Source organism: Lepidothrix coronata, unplaced genomic scaffold (genome assembly GCF_001604755.1).
Source record: "Lepidothrix coronata isolate B3197 unplaced genomic scaffold, Lepidothrix_coronata-1.0 Scaffold9, whole genome shotgun sequence".
Classification (NCBI taxonomy): Eukaryota; Metazoa; Chordata; class Aves; order Passeriformes; family Pipridae; genus Lepidothrix; species Lepidothrix coronata.
Window position 1 is genome coordinate 2,186,105 of NW_016690189.1, and position 26,904 is coordinate 2,213,008.

Consider the following 26,904-nt stretch of genomic DNA (forward strand, 5'->3'; position numbering starts at 1 on the left):
AGGCTGAACAGACCAAGTGACCTCAGCCACTCCTCATATGGCTTCCCCTCAAGGCCCTTCACCGTCCTCATGGCCCTCCTTTGGACACTCTCTTATAGCTTAATGTCTGTTTTGTATTCTGGCACCCCAAACTGCCACAATATGCAAAGGTGAGGCCACACTAGGTCAGAGCAGAGCAGGACAATCCCCCTCCTTGACTGGCTGGCAATGCTTTGCCTGATGCCCCCCAGGACACAGTTGGTCCTCCTGGCTGCCAGGGCACTGCTGACTAGAATAACAGTATCACTGAACTTGGTGTCTCTCTACTAAGAGAAAATACCTATTAACCACCACCACCAAAGATGAGTCTATGGAATTATACTTGTAGATTAGATACAGATATATAAATATATTTCTAAAAGGCTTCTCCTGGCTGTACTTAAATAAAAAACATATAGCAAAATCAACTCTCATTGCAGTTTGACTACTCTCACAGGGAAACAGAAATTCTGTTTTGGAAAAATGTTTCCAGTTATTTCCTTTACAGTAAAATCAGTTATTCACAGAGGCAGGTTTTAAAGCATTATTACAGAAAGGTGAAATAAATCTTGCTCCTTCCAATGCCTCTTTGATTCTCTCAATTTCTTCCTAAAGCACTGTCCAATTTGCCATTTCATCCAATTAAAATCACCCTGTGAAAACTGTATTTCAACCACAACATATTCAATTACTTCAGGTTTATTTTCATTGCCAGAATCTTGTAACTATACTTGATTTGAAAACGTCTATGTCTCTGCATTTGAGTCAGTTGCTAACAGATGCTTTGGAAAAAACAGTAAAGGACGATTTTTTCTAAATAGGCCATCTTGGACTTTTGTTACTGCTTAAGCCAAATTTGTGGCTTTCAGAGTTGAGCTAAGGAAAAGAAGTCTTGTCTTCTCTAAAGCTGCATGTTCCTAGTCTGCTCCATTTTTCCCTTACTCTGGTCTTCAGGTGAGTGTGAAACCACTCAAGGAACTGATGCAGCAATCCAGCAGACAAGTGAAAGGAAGCCATCAACTTTCAGCCACATTGGCTTCTTGAAGTGGTACCTTGTCCAGCTGCATGAGCACTGGCACAACAGGCACTGAGAAGTTCAGCTAGTACAACTCAGACCATGAAAATCTTCTGCAGAAATAAAACCTAAGTCTTTTGCATTGATTCAAGAGGGGCTAGAAAAGTCAAGAAAAGCACCTTGACCCCTGTCTAAAATACACTGTTCATATCTGCACAGTAGTGATTCTAATGTAACAAGCTAGATGAGACAATGCTTCCACAGCAAAATTCCCAAACACAGGAAGCAGGCAAGTTTGGGCATAGCTTTATGAAACAGTATTTTGCAGCTGTGGTTTTTCTGAATTAGTGAGACCAAGGTTAGTGTGATGGAATGTAAATTGTTATGGTTTAAGTCTTATAGTTACCTAAAAAACACTGAGCGAGATAATTTCAGCAGTGCTCAAACATTTCCTTCAGAGCCCCTTCGATTAACGCTCTGAAGCACTGGGTTCTTCTCTTCTTATGGTCTCTACTTCCCCATTTATTTTTCAACTCTTGCATGAATGCTAAACTTGAATACAATGTAGTCTTCTGAAATTAGTGCTAAATGATTCTAGCTCTACGGATCCAGGTTAACATGCTGTACTATCCAAGAAGAAGGGGAAAAAAGCCTCTCTGACATTTTGACTGGAAGCCATAAAAGCATACTATATTGTATTCATTTCTGCTAATAAACAAACTTATAGAGGGAATACATCCCTGAACCACTAAGAGATTTTAATCTCTTTCTGTAAACTGATCCAGCTGATCTGTCTGATCCATGAACCATGCAAAAATCTTCTGCGTTATTTTAAATCCTGATCTGCAAGTTTTTTTTTACAATTTTTAAAAAGAAACTAAACTGGTTCAAAAGCTAGTAGACAATCTTAAAAGTAAGTTGCTAAAACAAATTCTCTGTGCTTATAAAAATATTCCTTTACTGCTACTTGCAAACAAGCTTTTTGTTTCACAGAATGCAACAGAAACACAATTCATGTTTACATGTAGATTACACTTAAATATTTCAATAAACAGAATACACTTTGTCATTCTCCTGTTTGAGAAATCAGTGATAACACCAACTATACTGACAGCATCAGATCTAAATCAGAAAACCATTCTTACTAATGGCAATGTGCTTGGTGCTTTAAAATAACTCACAAAGCAAGGTAAAAACTGGTAGACCCAGTTTCAGGAACAGTAGTTAGGAACGGCCAAAATGAGGCATATCTCACTAAGAAAAGCTTAGAGAAAAATTAAAGAAAAGGAAGTTGATATGGGCTGTTACAACTGAAGTATAACTATACATTTTAACACGTGAAGCTCACAGTTAGGACACACAGCTCCATCACAGCTCCCAAATACTCCCATGCACATCCTGTGGCCTTTGTGTCAGCATGACCTTGCAGATTCTGGTCATCCTTTTAATAGATCTCACAGTATCACTCCAGATCACAACAAAACCATCACTTTCTTTTGAAAATATTTTACATGGTTAATCATGCAACTACAAAGGAACCCCTCCACAAAATTTTAGGGTGTGTGAAAATTTCTTAAGTAAATTCAAAAGACAGACTACAATTATAGAGTAAGACCCTCATCACAAACTTTTATTTAAGTGCATGAGGAGACAAGTTCAGTTTGTCCACGTCAGCCAGAACAGAAGAATAACACACAGCAGCCAGCAGAATTCATATGTAAACACGTCTTCCAGTCAATGGACACTCAGTGAAAAGAGTTTCCCAGCAATGTCATATAAATGTTCAACCATGGATTGCTGCATCCATATAAGGCAAAGTAGACAGTGTGTCTGATTAAATAGGTAGTGTAAAATCTGTGCAATTCCTTGAGTCCTACAACATATTGAGAAAACAATGATTCTATGAGAACACACATCACAGAAACTTCTCTGCTCTTAAGTCTCTCTTCTGTTGTTAGGTACAGGAGGCTCGGTACCTCAATGTAGACACAATCATAGAACTGTTGAGGTTGAAAAAACCCTCTAGGATCATCAAGCCCAACTGTAAAAAATGAGAACAGCTATATGGAAAGGCAAAAGAAAGGTACTGGAAGCCAGGAATGGTATCAGTAACCCAGGACTGGAAGTCAGAAGAGGACAGAGACGAAACAGAAAAAAAAACCCCAAGTAATCAGAAAAATAACAAACAGAAGACTAGGACCTCAGTGATTAAATATAAGGATGTAAGAGAAAGGGGGAGAGAAGGGAAAGGGTATGTAACTAGCCTAGAAAATAGAAACCAGCCAAGTGAAGAAAAATGCTGAGATGAAGAAATGTCATGTTTGATGAGGAACAATAGGGGAAGAGGGAGAAGGCAAAAAATGAAGAAGCAGGAGTAGTAAAGATGGAAAAAACCAACCTGAAAATTTCTGACAAATAATTCATTCTTTCAATGGGAGAGTCTACAACAGAACACAAAATTTTAGGAAAACATATTTCTATTCTTGCTATCAAATGTCTATAAAGTCTACCAACAAACTCTCTCCCACAAAGTACTGACCACCTGCTGTCAGAGTAATGCAAGTAACAGTTTCAGATGGGATTGTCCTTATGTGAGAATGTGCTTTGCTCTCACAGTTTGCTTTGAAAACCTAAGGAAGTACACCCAAAACTGTTAAAAGCACATTAAGCTCATTTGAACCTTGAAGCAGCTTCTGATTTCCATTCAGCCTTCACGCACCAATAGTCCAGTTCTAGGTGTAATCACAGAACAGCATTTTCTGTTTCCAAAGGACTTCTAACTGTATTTGGGACTTCAGTGGGGTCTGAGTGATTTGGATAAGAATTACTGGAGAGAAGGCTGCTTTCTGTAAGACCTTCACTTACTGCAGATGTTGGAAGTGGCAAACAAGCCCAGAACGACTCTGGTCCTGACTCCTTTAGCATTCACACCAGAAAGTGAAGCCACTGGGAGACACACTTTAAGTACCCTTAAGTGAAAAATTACTTCAGGGGAGGTAAAAATTTTCAAATATAGAGGAAAATTAAATAGATACTACAGACTCTAATCACAGCTGGCATTGTATGCCTCAGGAAGTACAATTAGAATAAAACCCACTGAGTATTTGTGAGCACTAGGCACTGTGCTGACAGTAGAAAACAATCCTTTGCTTTCAACATGAAGTTTCGAGACTGTGCAACGAGTAAGATAGATGGCAACATACATAAAATATTGAACAGCAGCTTGCAGCAAGTCAGATTCCTCCTGAATGTGATGCCAGTCCTGATGGGGAAAGTTGACAGTGACCTTACATCCCACATATAACTAAAGCTGACTGAAGGAAGACTGCACAACCAAGTCTTATTTAGCATTTTCTAGCATTGGTGCTTCCTATTTTTGCAATCCTAATCAGATGAATTAGCTTATTTTCAAATAAGCTACGAATGTGGTTGTGCAAACTTCTATTTATTACTCCCCCACGCACAACCAAGTTTTTGCAAGTGAGTGAGTATAGAGAGCATGTGAACAGAGATAAGGTTTATGAAAAGCCACAAAAGTATGACACACACCACTAAGTATTCAGCAGATACAAGAAGCAACAAAAGTCTGCATGGGAACCAAAAAGGAAGTGAAGATTGAACTAAAACATGCTTGATTAATAAGAAATGAATCATGAAATTATACAGTTATTAAGGTTGTGACAATAAGTCCACCCATTCTGCAGTGACAAAGTGATTCTAAAAAAAACCCCTACAACAATAAAAAGCATCACTCAACTAAGTTTACAAGAACCCAGTAATATAAATATAAAAAACAGCAGCACCATGCTAGGAAAGCTAGAGCATAACAGGATCGGTAATTATTTTGTACAGTGAGGGAAGTGAGACTAGAGAACAGGTTACCCAGAGAAGCTGTGGATGCTCCCTCCCTCCAATTATTCAAGGCCATGATGGATGGGGCTGTGCGCAATCTAATTTAGTGGAAAGTGTCCCTGCCCATGGCAGGGAGGCTGGACTAGATGTTCTTCAAGGTCCATTCCAACCCAACCCATTCTACGATTCTATAGGCGAACAAGTTTTGAGGGTGGAAAATACACCAGTGATGACTAGATAATTGGTAGGTGCCCTTTGCACTTTCTTCTACAGCCATGAGATATATATATATATATATATACACACACATATCTAAAAGAGAATGCATCCATGTATCAAATAAAAATACGTTTACAAAAATGTCTTGCTTCAGTTGACGTGTTTTAGACCCCGTGTTACCACAACATTTTCCTAATAGTTGTGATAGCTGTGTTGGTATTAATTCCACATGGGAAAATATTTCACACACTGGTCAGGTGCATCAAAGGCTTCTGAAATATTTTTCTGACTAATGAACTGGAGTAATGATCAGAGTCATTATTTTCTTGACTCAAAGACAAACAAACAACAAACAGGACATGCTACATGTGGGCAGCATCTGCTACAACTGAGACAGTTGTATGGATAGTAGTATGACAAAACCATAGAAATTTCTTTCAGTATAACTGTGGAGAACAACAACATTATTTTCTTTTATTAAACTTCAGAATAGAGTGGTTCGTGAACTAACTGTGAAAATACTGGCCCCTAGGCAATGTGCCAAGTTAGACTTTGCTTGGGAAAGTATTCTGCACTAGTAGGTCCCAGCAGAATACTAGTTGAATTTATTTGAAAATAGTAACATAATAGAGGGGTTTGGCTAAGTTTGCTGCACCTTTCAGGTCCTTACCCCAAAATCAAGCTATGTATCTACAGTAGCAGTATGATGATCTCTACTACGAACATCCATTTAATCAGCTTTATTTCTGGCAGAACTATACATGTAAAGAAATTTGCTGTGTACAATGATCTCATACCTTTTATACCTGCTTGAAACCATCCTGGAGGAATCCTAAAAGAAACAAAAAGGAAAAACTAATTAATATTTTTCTTATATTTATACTGCCAAAATACTTTACCACTCTGTAGAAAACTAAGTCTACAGTTAAGAGCAGTCCCATGCTGTCGTACAACTCAGTTTTGCACTATTTTGCTGTCAAAGTGTAGACAACACCAGGATTATTGTCACCATGTTACTGCTTCTGAACACCACCTCAGAAGCCTTAAATGTCTGCCTCTGGTTAGTTACACCTGATAACTGGATACATTTACTCCATCCCCCAGCACCCACAACAGCACACAACCTGCCACCAGCATGCCTTCACTACCACTAACAGTAGGGAAACACTTGGGCACTTTGATAGCTCTTCATCTACTTGTCTAAGAGAGCAAAAATGTTCCAATTTCTCAGCACCACTGCTGTCGTTCTGGATGGGAACAAAAACTGAAGCTGGCAAGTAGAAAAATTTAAACATGTTTCAACTACTCAGATTTGACAGAGTCCACAAATATATTTTAGGATGTTGTAAGAAGAAGAGGAACCAATTATTTTATTACTCATAAACCAAAAGCCCTCCAGCAAATAATACATAAAAAGTCTGGAAAGAATATTTAAGGAGTTAATGAACTGAAAAACTGCCTTTACCAGAAAAAAATAAAGGCAAAATATGAAATTCTGTCTTCTAGCTTTACGACAGTCAGCAATGACTGTCAAGGTGATTTGACTCTGATGTATGTGAAGAGATTCAAATTGTTCCATCTAATACATTAATCTAATATATTCACTGTATATGAAACTGAAATGCCACATCAGTAATATCAGACACAGGTCTTGGTGATGATGGTCTCAGAAACATCTTGGCTGTCCCATTAGACATAGACAAATGGTTCAATTCCCTTTCTAAGCTTGGATGGAGGGAGTTACATAGATTACTGGATCAAAATTTTGTCTGTCTGCAGAAACAATAAAGTAGGAACTCTGGGCTCTAAGCTTCCTCAGTTCTTATTTTTTTCACAACTTTTCCAAGAAANTTTTTACAATTTTTAAAAAGAAACTAAACTGGTTCAAAAGCTAGTAGACAATCTTAAAAGTAAGTTGCTAAAACAAATTCTCTGTCCAAATACATATCTTGATTTACTGCTACTTGCAAACAAGCTTTTTGTTTCACAGACTGCAACAGAAACACAATTCATGTTTACATGTAGATTACACTTAAATATTTCAATAAACAGAATACACTTTGTCATTCTCCTGTTTGAGAAATCAGTGATAACACCAACTATACTGACAGCATCAGATCTAAATCAGAAAACCATTCTTACTAATGGCAATGTGCTTGGTGCTTTAAAATAACTCACAAAGCAAGGTAAAAACTGGTAGACCCAGTTTCAGGAACAGTAGTTAGGAACGGCCAAAATGAGGCATATCTCACTAAGAAAAGCTTAGAGAAAAATTAAAGAAAAGGAAGTTGATATGGGCTGTTACAACTGAAGTATAACTATACATTTTAACACGTGAAGCTCACAGTTAGGACACACAGCTCCATCACAGCTCCCAAATACTCCCATGCACATCCTGTGGCCTTTGTGTCAGCATGACCTTGCAGATTCTGGTCATCCTTTTAATAGATCTCACAGTATCACTCCAGATCACAACAAAACCATCACTTTCTTTTGAAAATATTTTACACGGTTAATCATGCAACTACAAAGGAACCCCTCCACAAAATTTTAGGGTGTGTGAAAATTTCTGAAGTAAATTCAAAAGACAGACTACAATTATAGAGTAAGACCCTCATCACAAACTTTTATTTAAGTGCATGAGGAGACAAGTTCAGTTTGTCCACGTCAGCCAGAACAGAAGAATAACACACAGCAGCCAGCAGAATTCATATGTAAACACGTCTTCCAGTCAATGGACACTCAGTGAAAAGAGTTTCCCAGCAATGTCATATAAATGTTCAACCATGGATTGCTGCATCCATATAAGGCAAAGTAGCCAGTGTGTCTGATTAAATAGGTAGTGTAAAATCTGTGCAATTCCTTGAGTCCTACAACATATTGAGAAAACAATGATTCTATGAGAACACACATCACAGAAACTTCTCTGCTCTTAAGTCTCTCTTCTGTTGTTAGGTACAGGAGGCTCGGTACCTCAATGTAGACACAATCATAGAACTGTTGAGGTTGAAAAAACCCTCTAGGATCATCAAGCCCAACTGTAAAAAATGAGAACAGCTATATGGAAAGGCAAAAGAAAGGTACTGGAAGCCAGGAATGGTATCAGTAACCCAGGACTGGAAGTCAGAAGAGGACAGAGACGAAACAGAAAAAAAAACCCCAAGTAATCAGAAAAATAACAAACAGAAGACTAGGACCTCAGTGATTAAATATAAGGATGTAAGAGAAAGGGGGAGAGAAGGGAAAGGGTATGTAACTAGCCTAGAAAATAGAAACCAGCAAAGTGAAGAAAAATGCTGAGATGAAGAAATGTCATGTTTGATGAGGAACAATAGGGGAAGAGGGAGAAGGCAAAAAATGAAGAAGCAGGAGTAGTAAAGATGGAAAAAACCAACCTGAAAATTTCTGACAAATAATTCATTCTTTCAATGGGAGAGTCTACAACAGAACACAAAATTTTAGGAAAACATATTTCTATTCTTGCTATCAAATGTCTATAAAGTCTACCAACAAACTCTCTCCCACAAAGTACTGACCACCTGCTGTCAGAGTAATGCAAGTAACAGTTTCAGATGGGATTGTCCTTATGTGAGAATGTGCTTTGCTCTCACAGTTTGCTTTGAAAACCTAAGGAAGTACACCCAAAACTGTTAAAAGCACATTAAGCTCATTTGAGCCTTGAAGCAGCTTCTGATTTCCATTCAGCCTTCACGCACCAATAGTCCAGTTCTAGGTGTAATCACAGAACAGCATTTTCTGTTTCCAAAGGACTTCTAACTGTATTTGGGACTTCAGTGGGGTCTGAGTGATTTGGATAAGAATTACTGGAGAGAAGGCTGCTTTCTGTAAGACCTTCACTTACTGCAGATGTTGGAAGTGGCAAACAAGCCCAGAACGACTCTGGTCCTGACTCCTTTAGCATTCACACCAGAAAGTGAAGCCACTGGGAGACACACTTTAAGTACCCTTAAGTGAAAAATTACTTCAGGGGAGGTAAAAATTTTCAAATATAGAGGAAAATTAAATAGATACTACAGACTCTAATCACAGCTGGCATTGTATGCCTCAGGAAGTACAATTAGAATAAAACCCACTGAGTATTTGTGAGCACTAGGCACTGTGCTGACAGTAGAAAACAATCCTTTGCTTTCAACATGAAGTTTCGAGACTGTGCAACGAGTAAGATAGATGGCAACATACATAAAATATTGAACAGCAGCTTGCAGCAAGTCAGATTCCTCCTGAATGTGATGCCAGTCCTGATGGGGAAAGTTGACAGTGACCTTACATCCCACATATAACTAAAGCTGACTGAAGGAAGACTGCACAACCAAGTCTTATTTAGCATTTTCTAGCATTGGTGCTTCCTATTTTTGCAATCCTAATCAGATGAATTAGCTTATTTTCAAATAAGCTACGAATGTGGTTGTGCAAACTTCTATTTATTACTCCCCCACGCACAACCAAGTTTTTGCAAGTGAGTGAGTATAGAGAGCATGTGAACAGAGATAAGGTTTATGAAAAGCCACAAAAGTATGACACACACCACTAAGTATTCAGCAGATACAAGAAGCAACAAAAGTCTGCATGGGAACCAAAAAGGAAGTGAAGACTGAACTAAAACGTGCTTGATTAATAAGAAATGAATCATGAAATTATACAGTTATTAAGGTTGTGACAATAAGTCCACCCATTCTGCAGTGACAAAGTGATTCTAAAAAAAACCCCTACAACAATAAAAAGCATCACTCAACTAAGTTTACAAGAACCCAGTAATATAAATATAAAAAACAGCAGCACCATGCTAGGAAAGCTAGAGCATAACAGGATCGGTAATTATTTTTTACAGTGAGGGAGGTGAGACTAGAGAACAGGTTACCCAGAGAAGCTGTGGATGCTCCCTCCCTCCAATTATTCAAGGCCATGATGGATGGGGCTGTGCGCAATCTAATTTAGTGGAAAGTGTCCCTGCCCATGGCAGGGAGGCTGGACTAGATGTTCTTCAAGGTCCATTCCAACCCAACCCATTCTACGATTCTATAGGCGAACAAGTTTTGAGGGTGGAAAATACACCAGTGATGACTAGATAATTGGTAGGTGCCCTTTGCACTTTCTTCTACAGCCATGAGATATATATATATATATATATACACACACATATCTAAAAGAGAATGCATCCATGTATCAAATAAAAATACGTTTACAAAAATGTCTTGCTTCAGTTGACGTGTTTTAGACCCCGTGTTACCACAACATTTTCCTAATAGTTGTGATAGCTGTGTTGGTATTAATTCCACATGGGAAAATATTTCACACACTGGTCAGGTGCATCAAAGGCTTCTGAAATATTTTTCTGACTAATGAACTGGAGTAATGATCAGAGTCATTATTTTCTTGACTCAAAGACAAACAAACAACAAACAGGACATGCTACATGTGGGCAGCATCTGCTACAACTGAGACAGTTGTATGGATAGTAGTATGACAAAACCATAGAAATTTCTTTCAGTATAACTGTGGAGAACAACAACATTATTTTCTTTTATTAAACTTCAGAATAGAGTGGTTCGTGAACTAACTGTGAAAATACTGGCCCCTAGGCAATGTGCCAAGTTAGACTTTGCTTGGGAAAGTATTCTGCACTAGTAGGTCCCAGCAGAATACTAGTTGAATTTATTTGAAAATAGTAACATAATAGAGGGGTTTGGCTAAGTTTGCTGCACCTTTCAGGTCCTTACCCCAAAATCAAGCTATGTATCTACAGTAGCAGTACGATGATCTCTACTACGAACATCCATTTAATCAGCTTTATTTCTGGCAGAACTATACATGTAAAGAAATTTGCTGTGTACAATGATCTCATACCTTTTATACCTGCTTGAAACCATCCTGGAGGAATCCTAAAAGAAACAAAAAGGAAAAACTAATTAATATTTTTCTTATATTTATACTGCCAAAATACTTTACCACTCTGTAGAAAACTAAGTCTACAGTTAAGAGCAGTCCCATGCTGTCGTACAACTCAGTTTTGCACTATTTTGCTGTCAAAGTGTAGACAACACCAGGATTATTGTCACCATGTTACTGCTTCTGAACACCACCTCAGAAGCCTTAAATGTCTGCCTCTGGTTAGTTACACCTGATAACTGGATACATTTACTCCATCCCCCAGCACCCACAACAGCACACAACCTGCCACCAGCATGCCTTCACTACCACTAACAGTAGGGAAACACTTGTGCACTTTGATAGCTCTTCATCTACTTGTCTAAGAGAGCAAAAATGTTCCAATTTCTCAGCACCACTGCTGTCGTTCTGGATGGGAACAAAAACTGAAGCTGGCAAGTAGAAAAATTTAAACATGTTTCAACTACTCAGATTTGACAGAGTCCACAAATATATTTTAGGATGTTGTAAGAAGAAGAGGAACCAATTATTTTATTACTCATAAACCAAAAGCCCTCCAGCAAATAATACATAAAAAGTCTGGAAAGAATATTTAAGGAGTTAATGAACTGAAAAACTGCCTTTACCAGAAAAAAATAAAGGCAAAATATGAAATTCTGTCTTCTAGCTTTACGACAGTCAGCAATGACTGTCAAGGTGATTTGACTCTGATGTATGTGAAGAGATTCAGATTGTTCCATCTAATACATTAATCTAATATATTCACTGTATATGAAACTGAAATGCCACATCAGTAATATCAGACACAGGTCTTGGTGATGATGGTCTCAGAAACATCTTGGCTGTCCCATTAGACATAGACAAATGGTTCAATTCCCTTTCTAAGCTTGGATGGAGGGAGTTACATAGATTACTGGATCAAAATTTTGCCTGTCTGCAGAAACAATAAAGTAGGAACTCTGGGCTCTAAGCTTCCTCAGTTCTTATTTTTTTCACAACTTTTCCAAGAAAATGTTGAAGCCATAGACATTAGGGCTATGCTTCTTAGTGAACATAAGCCTCTGTTTACAGTGAAAGGCAGAAATTGCATGTGACATTGGAGTCCAATGAAGCACACATACCCTTGTACGAAGAAATCTTTGGATCTTGGATGCTTGTTTTGTACTCTAGATGCTTAAGGGTGCAACAAATGCACCATATAACCCCAAATTTGCTAAGACTTTTTCATACAAATTTGCAAATACAAGCTGTAAAGAAATGTATACACATAGACTTGTACATTTAACTCAATGGGACACTTAAAAGTTTGGCAGTACTATTCAAAAAAGCCAGTTCTTCAGAAAAAGCTGGTAAAGCAAACAAATGCTTAGAGACAAAGTGCATGGTAAATACACTTATTTGCTACAAATTACAGCTGTTAAAACAAAAAACCCCAAACCTTTAACCAATTAACTAGCCCTTTGTAACAGATGTTTCTACAACAAGTATTAATGGGTTTTATTTTTGTAGCTAAAACTAACTACAAGCAACAGTTAACAATGCACATCTGATATATAAAAAATAAATTCTTCTGACCAATAAATTAATAATGCAGATTTGGTAAATTATTACTTTTATCACTTTGAAATCTCTAACGTAAATGCAAACTAATCATTCTTTCAGGTGATGATGCAAGCACTAGGAAAATATATTATTTGTCTCTGTTCTCACCTTATGAAATTTATTTTGTGTGCCTTATTTGTCTGAAAGCTGCTGATAACATGAATACTGTAAACAGCATTATGTGTCTATTAATCAAAAATAATCTAAGCTTTCAACCTACGCAAAAGATCCTAAAATGAGGCAAACATCTATAATTTAAGCTCTTGTCTTCTCCACCACTTTTGCAGAAGTGAAGGTTGGCAAAAAGTGAAGAATGGGAAGGAGAAAGGAAGGACATCCTTGTTCTGCAAAGAATTAATCTAAAAGCAGATGATTAGTCTTGTATAGAAATATTAATTTACAAATCCTGTTTATATTCTTTAGTATTTTTTAACTCTGTCTTTTAACCCATGTTTAAAATACCCAGTCATTACTACAGAAATGAATGATTTGTCATGAGAAATGACGAGATCAGTTTATTTGACTTCCCTGTAAAACAGAATTCTTTTTACTGTCTGTGGAAATCCTGAACGAAAAAACAATCAATAAAGAAGTAATCCACAACAATTATGCTAATGGTTCCTTTCATACTGGTGAAAAAATATTGCTGCCAAAGACACCTACTAACATTAGTTCTTCGTCTAAGGTTGAAACCAAAGACTCATTTCAATGCAGTATTCTGAACATAGCTTTAAAATTATTTTTACTTCTTGCACATATCTCAGGCCGCTTGCATTACCTTTTAACAGTATATATTTTGCTAGTCATCTAATTATTATGTTAAAAAACACTGCAGACTGACATACATCAGCAGTGTGCCAGAAAAATGGTCATGCTACCTTTCTGTCTAGCGTACAAAAGTGATTGGGCGGACCAGTATTAACACAGGTGTGATCTGTGTGAAAATAACCAAGGAAAAAGCAAAGATTTGTCTCATTCCGCATGAGCTCCTTCATAAGATTCACTGAAAAGACTAACACAAAGACACACGTACCTGTTGCACAAGAGAATGTGTAAGGGCAGGAAATGCAGCTGAGACCATTTCAACTAATGCAACCGTTTACCGCCAATTAAATTTATGTCAAACTAGGACGCAAGGAACTTGGCTAATTCCCCTCTTCGGCCCTGGCTCATCTTGGTATTTCATCTGGCCAACAGAGAGATTAAATAAACAAGCTGGTCATTGGGCTTTAAATAAATAGTTGTCTGTGTTTACAAGTGTCTGACAAAGATTTCCAGATGTTAAACCACCCTACCATTACTAATTTGCTAGTTAAAATGCACTAACAAACATTGTTTTTAAACAACTACAAGCTCTGGAGTCAGCTGGACTATGAAAATGGTTCAGTGGAATCCCCTGAAACACTACTTAGAAGTTTTGTAAACAATTAAAGCAAACACCTTGGATCAAAGGCTGGTACAGCACACTGGTATATATACTGGCATGTAGAATATGTGCACTGTTTTGAAATTTGACCATACATCAGTGCAAATTATGACTACATAATGATATTCCTGCAACATGCAAGGTTAAATTTTTACTGAAATTAGGCCATCAAAACAATTTTTTTTTCATATGTAACTCAAATATAGGCTTCCTACAAAGTTTCCTATATGTTCTTCAAGATGTGAGCAAATACAACTTCACTACATGGAGGAAGGAGGTCAGGTTACTAGGGTTTCTTGCCTTTTTACATATTAAGGAACATGTAGATTCTATTCACATCCAGCAAATCAAGTTAATTCCAATTCCTTCATAAGTCACATCTTGATTAACTACAGCTACTTCTCACATTCAGTGCACCTTTGTTTTGAGATTTGTTTGGAAATGGCAATTGCATATTTTCTGCAATGCAGACGAAATTTCATTCAGATATAAAAGTGAGATAAACTCTGAACACTTAACAACTGAACTAACTGCAGGTGTGAAAATCAGCAGAGAGATGAAATACCTTTCTTCTCCCTCTCATCAAAATTCCCCAAAAGCAAATGTCTCTTGGGAGTCAGTTTATCTTCCATTCCTGAATCATAGAATATGCTGAGTTGGAAGGGACCCAAGAGGATCCTGGCCCTGCACAGGACACCCCAAGAATCACATCATGTGACTGAGAGTATTGTCAAAATGCTTCTTGAACTCTATCAGGCTTGGTGCTGTGACCACTGCCCTGGGGAGCCCGTTCCAGTGCCCAACCACCCTCTGGGTGAAAAACGTTCTCCTAATATGAAACCTAAACCTCCCCTGACTCAGCTTCATGCTGTCTCCTCGGGTCATGTCACCGGTCACAAGAATGAAGAGATCAGTACCTGTCCCTCCATTTCCCCCAGTGAGGATGCTGTAGACTGTGATTAGGTCTCCCTTTAGTCTTCTCTCCTCCAGGCTGAACAGACCAAGTGACCTCAGCCACTCCTCATACGGTTTCCCTTCAAGGTCCTTCACCATCTTCGTTGCCCTCCTTTGGACACTCTCAAATAGCTTAATATCTTTCTTATATTGCAGTGCCCAAAACTGCCACGATATTCAAGATGAGGCCACCCCAGTGCAGAGCAGAGCAGGACAATCTCCTCCCTTGACCGCTGGCGATGCTTTGCCTGATGCCCCCCAGGACACGGTTGGTCCTCCTGGCTGCCAGGGCACTGCTGACTCCTATTCAACTTGCTGTTAACCAAGACCCCCAGGTCCCCTTCCATGGCACTCATTCTCCAGTCTGTACGAACACCCAGAGTTGCCCCATCCCAGGAGAAAAATCTGGCACTTTCCCTTGTTGAACTTCACATGGTTGGTGATTGCCCAGTGCTCTAATTCGGCCGAGGTCTCCCTGCAGGGCCTCTGCCCTCGAGGGAGTTGACAGGTCCTCCCAATTTCGTGTTGTCCCTTTGAAAATTTCTAGAGATGTTTTTCATGGAATGCAACACAAATTCAACTTTGAACAAAAATGCTTTCACCACAGAGGAGGGGAAAAAAAATCTCCACTTGTTATTTCCACAGAAATCATTATCTCCAGAAGCCCTCAAAAGTGCTTTCAATAAGTTTCAAGCAGCAATTCCGTCACTCAACTACTTGCACCTCTTGTAGCTATGCACTTTCTAGATCTCTTCTTGAATAGAATATTTGTACATACAAAACCACCTCAGGCTCCTTCCCCTCCTCTTATTCTCCTAGCTGCCAAGGTTTTACATCTATTTCAAAGGTTCATTATATTTTGGTTTTTTCCTGGTGCGGATTTCCTAGGGATGACCTTAAACACTCTTTACTCACCCAATAAATCTCTTTTATAAGCAGACATTCTAAAAATGAGCTTTTATTTCTAAAACTGTTAAGAAAGTATGAAGTTATCACCACCTATTAATCAGTTACAAAATAAACTGAAACAGGAACCTGGTAAGATTAAACAAAAACAGAAGCTTTTAAATAGCTTTGCAACATTTTTCATATTTTGATCTTCCTTTGATTTGTACTCTTGGCAAGCTGGAACAACCACATATTAAAAGAGCCTTGTTTAATTTACATCCACCGGATCTTTTTTAAATATGCCATAACAAGTAAGACGTAACAGAAGAGAACTTTAAGCAGGGAAGAGACATTCCTGTATTCTGGATATTAAAATTCAATCACCAGAACTACTTTCATATTCTGGAACTCAGATACGTAATTTCAGACCAGCGATACAGAACAACATCTTTCATGTGAAAGTGTACACAAGGAAGACCTAAAAAAAAAGAGCTACTGGAAAAAAGGAAGATACAGTTTCTTTACTCATACTAAAACAAGGAAATTTAAGGTTAATATAACTTCTGTTCCCATAATTCTGAAATACGGGGTGACTGAATCAGGTAGGCATTTGTAACAATGTAAGGGCAATGGCATTACAGTCTATACAAGGATGAAGATTTCTTTAGGAAGGAAGCTGTCAGCAAAAAATATAAACTCAGTAAGTAAATTAATCTAATCTGTTAGAGCATCCAACATGACAAGAGACAACAAAAGAGACACCAAATGAAAGAGCCGTCTTTAAAGAGGAGAAATCTCTCTCTCCACACATAGAGTAACTTAAAAATAAATTAGGACAGTGCCACAAGTGACCAGTTCCCTATTTCCCAGGCCCTTCCACTGCAGCCCATACGAAATCCATGCATCTCAAACAGGTTCCAGTCAGTCTCTTCTAGCTCATGACTATGCAGCCCTTTGGGAAGAAAAGCTATCTAATTTCTTTTTTCAAACAGGAAACCTAAAAACATGTAATTCTCTGGGATTTGTGTGTGCTTCTGGACTGTGGATGAATGACATCCTAGCTGAAAACACTGCAGTTCTCTTTATCTGACAGAGTAGAGCCTCAATGAAGCACTGCAAATCCAACATGCACAGAGTCTCCTCATAGGTTGGTTTTGCTTTTCTAGAAATCAGACCAATGAAGACAACCATGCAAAGAATGCCTCTTCCCAAAATCTGCCTGGATCCAAGGGTACCTATAAGGTCTGGCTCAGCAGCAGCCTCATCCAGCTGCTGCAGAATGATTTAAATGTTCTTACTCAGAGCCTGCCTGGGCACCACACCAAGCAGGCACTGGCACACCCCATCTGAGCCCAGCTGGGCAGGAAGCACAGTGTGAAGGCACTTGAGTGCCACAAAGAGCCAGCCAGGCTGCGGCATGGGCAGCAACAGCAAGTCTGATGCAAAGTTTACATTCTATCCTGACCTCCTGAAATATATTTGCAACATGTTTCCAAAAGTATTCTCTAGTGCACACATTATCTGTCTCTAATTACTTCACAGGATGAAATCCAGCTATAGCAACTATTTATTACCTGTCATGTTGTGAAGAAAAATGTCAAATATATTGGTACATCAATTATTAAACTGTGGCACAAATTAAGGTCAGACTTATTTAATATAATGACAGTATAATTTAAAAATCTTAACATAAGGGTTTTTATCTGCTCTTACATAATTCCATAGTTGCAAAGGTATGAATGTTTTCTATAAAGAAAAAAATCAGACTACGTAAGTTCATGGTGGTTCTTTGCCTAAAAACTACTATGAGCTAAATCTAATGTCTTACATTTTGGGTTACTTCTTGGTCAATATGGTTTACAAACCTATCTATATTTTGACATAAACAAATGGAAGACTTTAAAGTTTATTAGTTTTTATAGTTTACCAGTATCTTTTAATCAGCTTTAAAATAGATGTCAATAACACAGAATCACAGAATTATTATAAGGCTGGAAGGGACATTATATTTACATTACATGTATTACAGACTTACGTACTTTCATATAAGTATTTTTATATAATATCTTCTCCTGTTAAATTGTAGCATGCTATTTTACGTTGATTGATAAACACAGACATATGATAGAAGTAAGACTATAGTATGTTTACAACGTCCCAGAGATTTCAAAATTATTACCTATAACTTGTAAAGAAATATAAACCACATTATTACTTAGAGATGAAAAAAAAGGAAACAAGAACATGGAAGAAAATAAATGGTGAAAATATTATTTCCAGATAGTTATCAGCCTGTGTAGTGAGCTAAATCCCAAAGGGGGAAGGGGGGAGAGGAAACAACAAAAAAAATTAAAGAAAATCAGATTGGATAAATGTATTTCAGTCAGGAAAAAGTTCAGTGTCCTTGATTCAGTCCACTTATTTAAGTGAACCTTATTTTTTACAGCCTCATCTATTACCTTCAATTCATATGTAATTAATAGGATTTCAAACAAGAACTAACAGACGTGCTAAAATGCCTGGATGCAAGTGATACATATCATTCCTGCGAAGCCAAGGGAGTTATGATTCATCTGCCTGTTTAGATAGAGCCAGGAGGCCACTGAGAAACACTGCAAGAACACCTAGGGAATCCAATCAGACTTCTAAGAGGAAGGTAAGTATCCTCAATTCTTACATATGAAGAAATCTATTTAAGGACATAAGGTGAGAGAAAATAATTAAAGAAATACCTGCAGATAGCACAAGCAACTCCCAGGCAAGTCAAGCATCATCCAGAAGAAAGCAACTCCCAAAAATAAGGAAAACAGAAACACTCACTAAAATATATAAACAGAGCTTTTCCTTTACTTGTTATTTTCTATTTCTATATCCAAGCAATATTTAATACCAAAGAGTCGGAAAAACAGTTCAGGACAAACAATCAGGCACTCAGAACAAAAGCTGTGAAGGAATTGATTAGATCAGGCTGACAAAACCTGACTTAGATGACTCACAGAAAAAGCAGAGCTGGAAAAATTACCAGAAAGACAGTGATTATAACCAACATATGACCTTCGTGGATCAGTGTTCAATAGTCATAAACTGAAAATGTAGGCTTCCTAAAACTCACAGAGAAGAAACACAACTTGGAAATTCTTGTACAAAGGTCCCAATATGTCAGTCGGTCATAAAAAAACAGAGAATCAATATGTTACCAGAAACCTATGGAACACCTCCAATACATAAGCAAACAGCACAGGATCTAAAACACACAACTTGATGCTGAAATGAAGGTTATTTTAAAAGAAGAGAGAAATCAGGTGGACCTAAACCTTTATGGCTCAGAGAAATTGAGTTGTGTCAGTTCTTAAGGGTCTTTCCCAACCTAAATGATTCTATGATTCTAGGATCTCAAGTTACAGAAGAGCTAAGTCCCAATATGAAACCCACAGCAGAGATGATGACAGTGAAAATACAATAGAATTTGCAGAAGTAATTTATAGTGTAAATATAAAATCCTGCATGGAACTATATGCATAGCTTCTTCACAAAACACTACTCTGTTTCCAGGCATACAAACCAAATACAATTTCCCAAAATTCTTTTAAATGACATTTGTCTAACATTTTATAGAGCATTATAACTTTTTCAATCTCATTTTAGAGTGCCAACCTGCTTGTTGACTTGTCAATACAGTGCTTTGCATGCCATGTACTAGAAACACAACCAGTGATTAAAACCAGCTTCTTCAGTGGAACCAACCAACCATCCGGCCTACGGCTACTAGGTGCTGGTTCTCAGAAAAGAAAAGAGATTCTTGACAGTGAGTTTACCAGCAAAATGGACTTGATAGCTCCTACTAACAAAACAGTAAATGGAGGCAGAGAAGTCATAGGCTACTCCATGGCTCTGAAGCCAAGTGACACAGAGTCGCCACATCCATACTCCAAAGCCCTTGATGATGGGTCTCTTCCATGTCCCTTGTAGCGTACCCAAGAAATAATAATCTGTAGGTTCCCCTCAGTCAAAAGTATCTGAAATAACACAAAGGCTGAACCAAAGCAGTGTTTTCAGAGCGTGAAACCTAGGTTTGCGTTGCATGCCCCAGTGTGTTAATTGAGGGTATGCAGTTGTTTTTGAGCTAGCAAAGCCTAATAATGTCCTTGTAGCACTAACCAGGCAGCCAAAACTGGTATTGTGATGTTCACACTACATGTGAGGACTGGTTCCTAGCATACTATTCCTCAGACAGTCCCCAGGGTACGATATAGGAGAGCACTAGGTAGCATGAACAAAAACCATGCCAAAAAACGTTGCTAATAATTAAACCACAGGCTCTATCAGCAGTGCAGCAGTTGAGCTCACACCCAGGTCTTGCACTTTTTAACAGTATAAACATAGTCAGACTGTCTCCACCAAACAACTCTGAATTACAGATTCCTCCTCCCTCCTGAGCCATCAGAATAATTACACCAGACTACAAGGATGTAGAGACAAATTCCCTCACCCCTGCCATCCTCATACCATTATGGAACTGGAGTATGCAGCTTCCAAATGCACAAGCACATCTGAGCAGCTACTGCTACGACATTCTCTAACTTGGTATTAATAATATGAATGTATGATCCATGTTATAAAATCACTACGTGTATTTGTGCAGAGCTGTATACATTACTAAGCAAGTTGCCTCCCCTCTCCACCTTGCACAACGACACTCAGCAGCAGGAATCCCCTTGGTCCACGTTGAAGTGTCCTCCCTCTCTGTACACATAGAGCAGGTACTCATAACTTTTATACAGGCTTCAGACTTGTTCCTGGCATGAAACCAGTAGAATACCAGAAAAGTGCAGGACTCAGCAGTACTACCATACCTTACAGAAGCTTTTGGTATCAATCAGGTTGGATCATCTATTTGTTCAAGTACATATGTCAGGAAGACCTTCCTTTTTCAATACATTTGTACGTGCCCTAGGCACAACTACTCTTCCTCTCAAAGAAATCTCAACTATAGTGTACCATTCTCCTTCCAGGATTGCTTTTTCCACACAGAGACAAATTTAAGACTGAGAGGAGATACCCACTGTAACCCAGCTGAGTTAAGTGATGCCAGTCCAAAAACAGAAAACATGTGAGAAATAAAATAAATTTCTTAACATGAGGCTCCTTTAGACTGCTCAAAACATTAGCTGGGAATTTGGGAAACTGCTTCCTATTCCTTACAGCTGTATAAAGGCTCCAAACCAGTGTAACAACAGCTAATGCACCAGCTTATGCAATTCTGGAGCACAGGTTCATGAACTCCACAGTGAAAGAAACAAACAAGGTAACAAGAAAACAAACTTACATTCATACAGACTGAGTGGATAGCAGCAAGATATCTAGACAAGAAAAAATTAAAATAAAAGTAAACAAAGCCCCCTAGAAATTAAATCTTAGTTGAAGGATCACAACCGAACTTGAGAGAAACTACAAGGAAGAAATCATAACTTCCACACTTTGCTTCACACTTGCTCTGCACAAGGATTTAGAAAGTACCTGAAGAGCAGGCTGTGCTGAAAACCCTGCAGTTCCTAGGCACAACTGTGAATTTAAAATAGGAACAAGACACCTCTACATTGCCTTGCTTTCACAGAGAGAGGCTTGATTCAGTTTTAGTTTTCATGTAGGTCCTGTGATGAATAGTTGTGCACATGAACAGGCACACAAAACCAAATATTCAATTTTAAGAGACTTCATGAATACACAACTATATTTACTGGAAGTAAATGCACTCTTGAAACAAAATTTTAAGCTTAAACCACTTGTCCACTAAATTAAACTTTACTGAATACAAAAGTTAAAAATGTTAGTAATTTTGCATTTCTTTCTAAGAAAAGCAAAGTTTGCTTGAAAATTTATGCTGACAACGAATGGAATGATTTTTTTTTTGATCAGTTGTTATGAAGACAGATCTTGATACTCATGTATCAGTATTTTCCTCCAAGAGCAGAAGTTGGGCAAAGCAAAGTAGGGACACTGAAGCCGCATCCTCAAGGGTACACATCACTGGCCAAGCAACTGTATGTGGCTTGTAGGCAATTTGCAGACCCCTGCTTTCCCTTTGCTCTCACATTGGTAACTGCTAGCCCTCAGCTTCCTGATTTCTTAGGGGCAAAGGGACTGTGATTTCACTTGTAAGCACTTTCCAAAAGCAGCAGTGTTGGATAGTGCACACACAATATAGATGAATTGGATTTGCTGAGCATGTGCAGATCCTTTGGGAAAGTAAAACCCACTGAAAATGCATGGATCAGCAGCACTACACCATGGGCATACATTTACTAAATTTGCTCACATAAGAGAAGAGGAGGATGATTTTGGCAGAGAAACCTATGCTGCTACATCGTCTCATTACATAGCCCATTCTGATGAGAAATCCAGACTCCACTGTTTTAAAAAACTTACGTTCAATTAAAAACACACATACATACATACCATGTAACTAAAAACTAGCAACCTCAATTTTTCAAAACACGTAATTCCCTCCACTTAAAGCCTCCAGTTATACCAGACAAGACCACCATGCAACAGAACTCAACTTACCTTGCAGATTAATTAAAAAGTTACTACATGGAGTGGGTTTTTTTTCCCCAATCTCCAACAATATATACAAAAAGCATTTAAGGAAAATTAAGACTTCAAAGTCAACCAATTCAGAACAGAATGTCGTTGACTTATGCAACTTGCATTAAAACTCATGATACTGCCCTTCCTGACATCACCTCAAAATGTATTTTTCCACAAGATCTCTTAGGTGGAACACAAGGAACAGTACTCTGTGAGTAACATTCAGTATTTTGCATTTGCTTGTTCTTCACAAAGTGGCAACCAGTGCCTTAATTACTGCTATTAACATACTCAAACTGCTCTGAATACAGGCCCATATTAGTAGAAATTACTTGAGTGATTGCCTGATCATATATGATCATGAAAAGATGGAATTCCTGTGTTCCTGTTTCCCTTACACATATCACAGAAATGATCTGAGTCTCCCAAGCCACAGCAACAACGGCAGATGTTTATCTGAAGCCCTGGTTCATTTCATGAACTGTACAGGGCAGCAAATTCCCTGGAACTAGTGTCACTTCCTTTAAAACCATAGAACACACAAGACTGACTTAAGGTGCAAATATATTTATTAAAAAATAGCAATCTTTTAATACTTAACACTGAATTTGAATACTTTTTAATGCATTTTTATGGGAACATTTTTAGACATACAATAAGATTTCCTCATGAGTCCTTCTATTGCACTCACTATTATTACTTAAGTGCTTTGTGGATACTAATGACTGCTTTGGTATCATCTCTGTGAAGTGCATCACACTCCAAATCTGCAAACAGAAAACCCAAGATGAATATTATCTGGTAGTTAAGTCAAATTTTAGAGTCCCACAACCTGATTTGGCAGAATTACTTAGAACTTCACATATGCAAACACACCTCCTTCTAATTTACATATTTCTATATTTTAATCACATTTTATTCACTTTTTAAAACAATACCAATATTCTAATCATGTTACTATGTACAATAATTCCTGGACTAACATCTAAAGAAATGTAGCACAGAAAAGAAAGCACATGTTTAACACATTCGGGCGTGCCTTGTATGTAGCACAACTGCATCTTCTCTACAGACAGAAATTAACATAAAGCAACATCATGGCAATATACTTATAAAAGATGAATTATTACTCTTGAATGCATGCACACAGTTCTTCTTTGCAAGAACTACCTGAAACCTAGATGCCAGATACCTTTGAAACACTGTGGTCAGGTATGAATGGATACGAATATTATTATCACATACTTTGGATAATGAGAGTAATTGTAAAATGATGTTGTATGATATAACACTGCTACACAAAGTGAAAAGCCAAAAAAGGCAAACTAGACAGGCAAAAACTGCAATGCATGATATTCAAGTATAAAACTCTGGAGAAGCTTGTGTCAAGCAGTTTTTCAGCTGTGTTTCCTAACAGAGATGCACGCAACAGTTCAGATCTCTGCATTTCTCGCAGTCTGCCACACAGCTAAGAAGTCACTAGGGAATTTTATTGCCTAACTTTATTTACTGCTTTCAGCATAGCTCATAAGCCTCTATTAAACATTCACAGCTTCGTAACACTGACATATATCACTGCTTCCAAAAATTTCAATGTGTTAGGTCTCACTTAAGAAAAGGAATGGCATTGAAGCAATCAGAACTGCACTTCTATGGAAATATCTTTGGACTGCATTCCTTTCAGACAGTGTCTGCAATGTTCTGGTAAAACATTAAGCTTTTTTAGAACAAAAGGATAAAAAAATGACAGATATAGTTTTCCTTCAATTTCAAGAGATGACTTATGACTAAATGCACAAGGCATAACTAAAGGGTCACGTTAATAAACCAAGTTCAGATGACTTCACCAGCCACCTAACCTATTCACTACTGAAGTTAGTACGATGAATCCAATCTACTGTGAAACCATTTCGTAATTATGCCATTAGGTGAGTGCTGATTATGTAGACATTTCATCCTATCCTCACCTCTAATCAACAAGGATTTTTTCAAAGGTACTGGGTAATTTCTACACTAAACTGAATGATTATCCAAGCATCTATCATAAACTAATCTCTTGCAGAGAACAAAAACCTGCATCGCTGCTACAGAGAGGAATGAAAGCAACCCAAGACATGGCAATGTTACTGTGTATGTAAGTCAGTGCTGCAAGCTGAAAACTTGGGAAGTTTTGTCTTTCATTGCCTTGGATTAACTGCTCCACAGCATTCAGTGCTAGGATCAAGCTAGTCTGTCTGCTAATGCACATAATTTGTGCTTACTACAAGAATATAATACAACTTACAGCCTAATGTAGGTTCAGTACTACAAATGAAATGACATTTTTTTGTCTAGCAAATCCATCCAGTGTCGTTGACTGTGATTCAGTGTGGATGTTTAACTGTATAAATGTATCTCACAAAGCTGCATCTTGTATAAAATAATTTGGTAAGATTCAACATCTTTAATTTCTTGAGCTTCTTGTTGATGCACATTCTAAGAGCAACAGAGGGGCACCAAGAAATGTGCATTATAGTTGTATACACAAAACAAATTAATGGTCGGAACAAAATGATCGCAATTTCTAACTTGAGTCCAAGGGTCTTGAATGAGGTCCTGGGCTTTGTAACAATATAAAATACACAATTAGGTACAGCAAAACAGTTAGTGTGGCTTAAAGAAAAAAAGGGTGAGTCATGTCTCCTACTGGGGTCCCAGACTTCAGAATGCTTGAGAAGCAAAATTCCCCTACCAGTTTCATGCCAGCGGTACAAACTCCAAAGCAGGTTTCTAGCAGATGACTGCAGAGAGATCTTTGGCAATCAGTACAGACACAAAAGGTATTGGTAACTGTGATAGTTATGATCTGTAATTTCTTAACATGGAATTAAGAAATACACTGGAAAAATTTTGCTATTTGTGTGGCAATAATAAAGATCAACATTCCCTTTTTACAGTAGGACACTAAATCAATCTAGTATTTTATAAATCATTACTGAATCCTGAATCTGAAGGATTCAGACTATTTACTTCAAAAAGGCTGAACCTCATTTTTTAAGTGACTCTGAGCTTCCCCTTTCCATGCTCACAGGCAAAAAAACCATTATCTCTCACTCTATTGATTCCTATTTTCAAGTTATGTTAGTAGCAAAAATCATTCTGACATGTTTCATTCAAGTTTGCCAGGGAGAGGACAAGTTTATTCACCTATATCTGTTCTAGCAATGACAAATATTTTTAAGATATCAAACATGTTGTTACTTGATGCTTTTGACAATACATATTGACTCAACTCCCATATCTTAAATATCAATTGTTCACAGCAGACAAACTGTTTTTTTGCAGCATGCTCATACAGTGCCCAGCATAGCTAGCATTCACAGACACTATAACATTTGAAATACAATGCAAGCAGAAAGGAATCAAAGATAACATAAACCAAAGGATTTCAAAGCCCTTCCAAGGTATTGAGAATGATGCTTTTGTGGTATTATACTGCCAGAAAAAAGGTCAGTTGTGATTTGAAGGTTTTAATGGATGGAGGACATATACATATGTCTCCCACTGCAAGGCTTTATGTTAAGTTAACTTTTAATTAATCCTCTCAGCCTTCCCAATTTACCCTCCAAATTTCCAGGAACATCATAAGGTGACATACAGACATCACAACATGCTACCATGTGCAGATATCACTTCTGTAACAATACCAAAGTTATGTCAACCCTACTGCCACAAGACTACACAAAGAAGGGCACGTATTTGGGAAATATTTTAGGAGACCAGATACACAAACAACTGAATTCAAAGAGGTACCTGATGATGGTATCAGCACAACTGGATGCTTTAATACAAAGCAAAAGCCTTGAATATGGCAGGGTCTGGTGGGGGTTTTTTGAGTAGTAGCCAATAATAACATTTTTTTCATGTTCTGGAACTGAGCAAGTCTCCTAAAAGACTTAAAAATAAATCATCATTAAACTAATTGTTTTTTCCAGCCAAATTTTGTGGGTTTTTTGATGCGAGTTATCTGTACAGTACGTACATACCAACACCTTCTTCAAATAAGAGATGTTCGCTACCCTGAATGTATCATTTCTCTCCAACTGCAAGAAAGACATTGCTATGTCTTACTATATCTAAGTAGCAAGTTTTGTGCTACTTTCAGTTTTGCCATCTCTGCTAAGTAAGAGCTACATTTCTATAATGACTAGACTCTAAAGATTTCCATTTAAAATAGTAACTTTAGTTAACTTTGAAGTAGTAGCTTTGACTACAGTTGTCCTTAGCACGACAAATTTTTAGCTCATTTGTAAGGGTTCTAAGTTTCCTTACATATGACTTATCACTCTCAGTCTGCAATCCCTGTGGAGTAGTCCACAGCACTGTAACTCACAAGATGAAAACAACTGAATTGCAGCATTAAAAATAGGAGGAAAATCAAGCAAGAAAGTCAGAT

The 26,904-nt window shown here is 37.8% G+C and overlaps 1 protein-coding gene across 1 annotated transcript in view; it reads right to left on the reverse strand.

Moving 5' to 3' along the window:
• PAWR (pro-apoptotic WT1 regulator) overlaps positions 1–26,904 on the reverse strand; it is an 85,104-nt gene that overhangs the window by 12,406 nt on the left and 45,794 nt on the right. Inside the window, exon 3 of the mRNA XM_017804543.1 lies at positions 10,970–11,004. Within this exon, the coding sequence (XP_017660032.1) occupies positions 10,970–11,004 (35 nt within the window). The remainder of the gene's footprint in view (positions 1–10,969; positions 11,005–26,904) is intronic.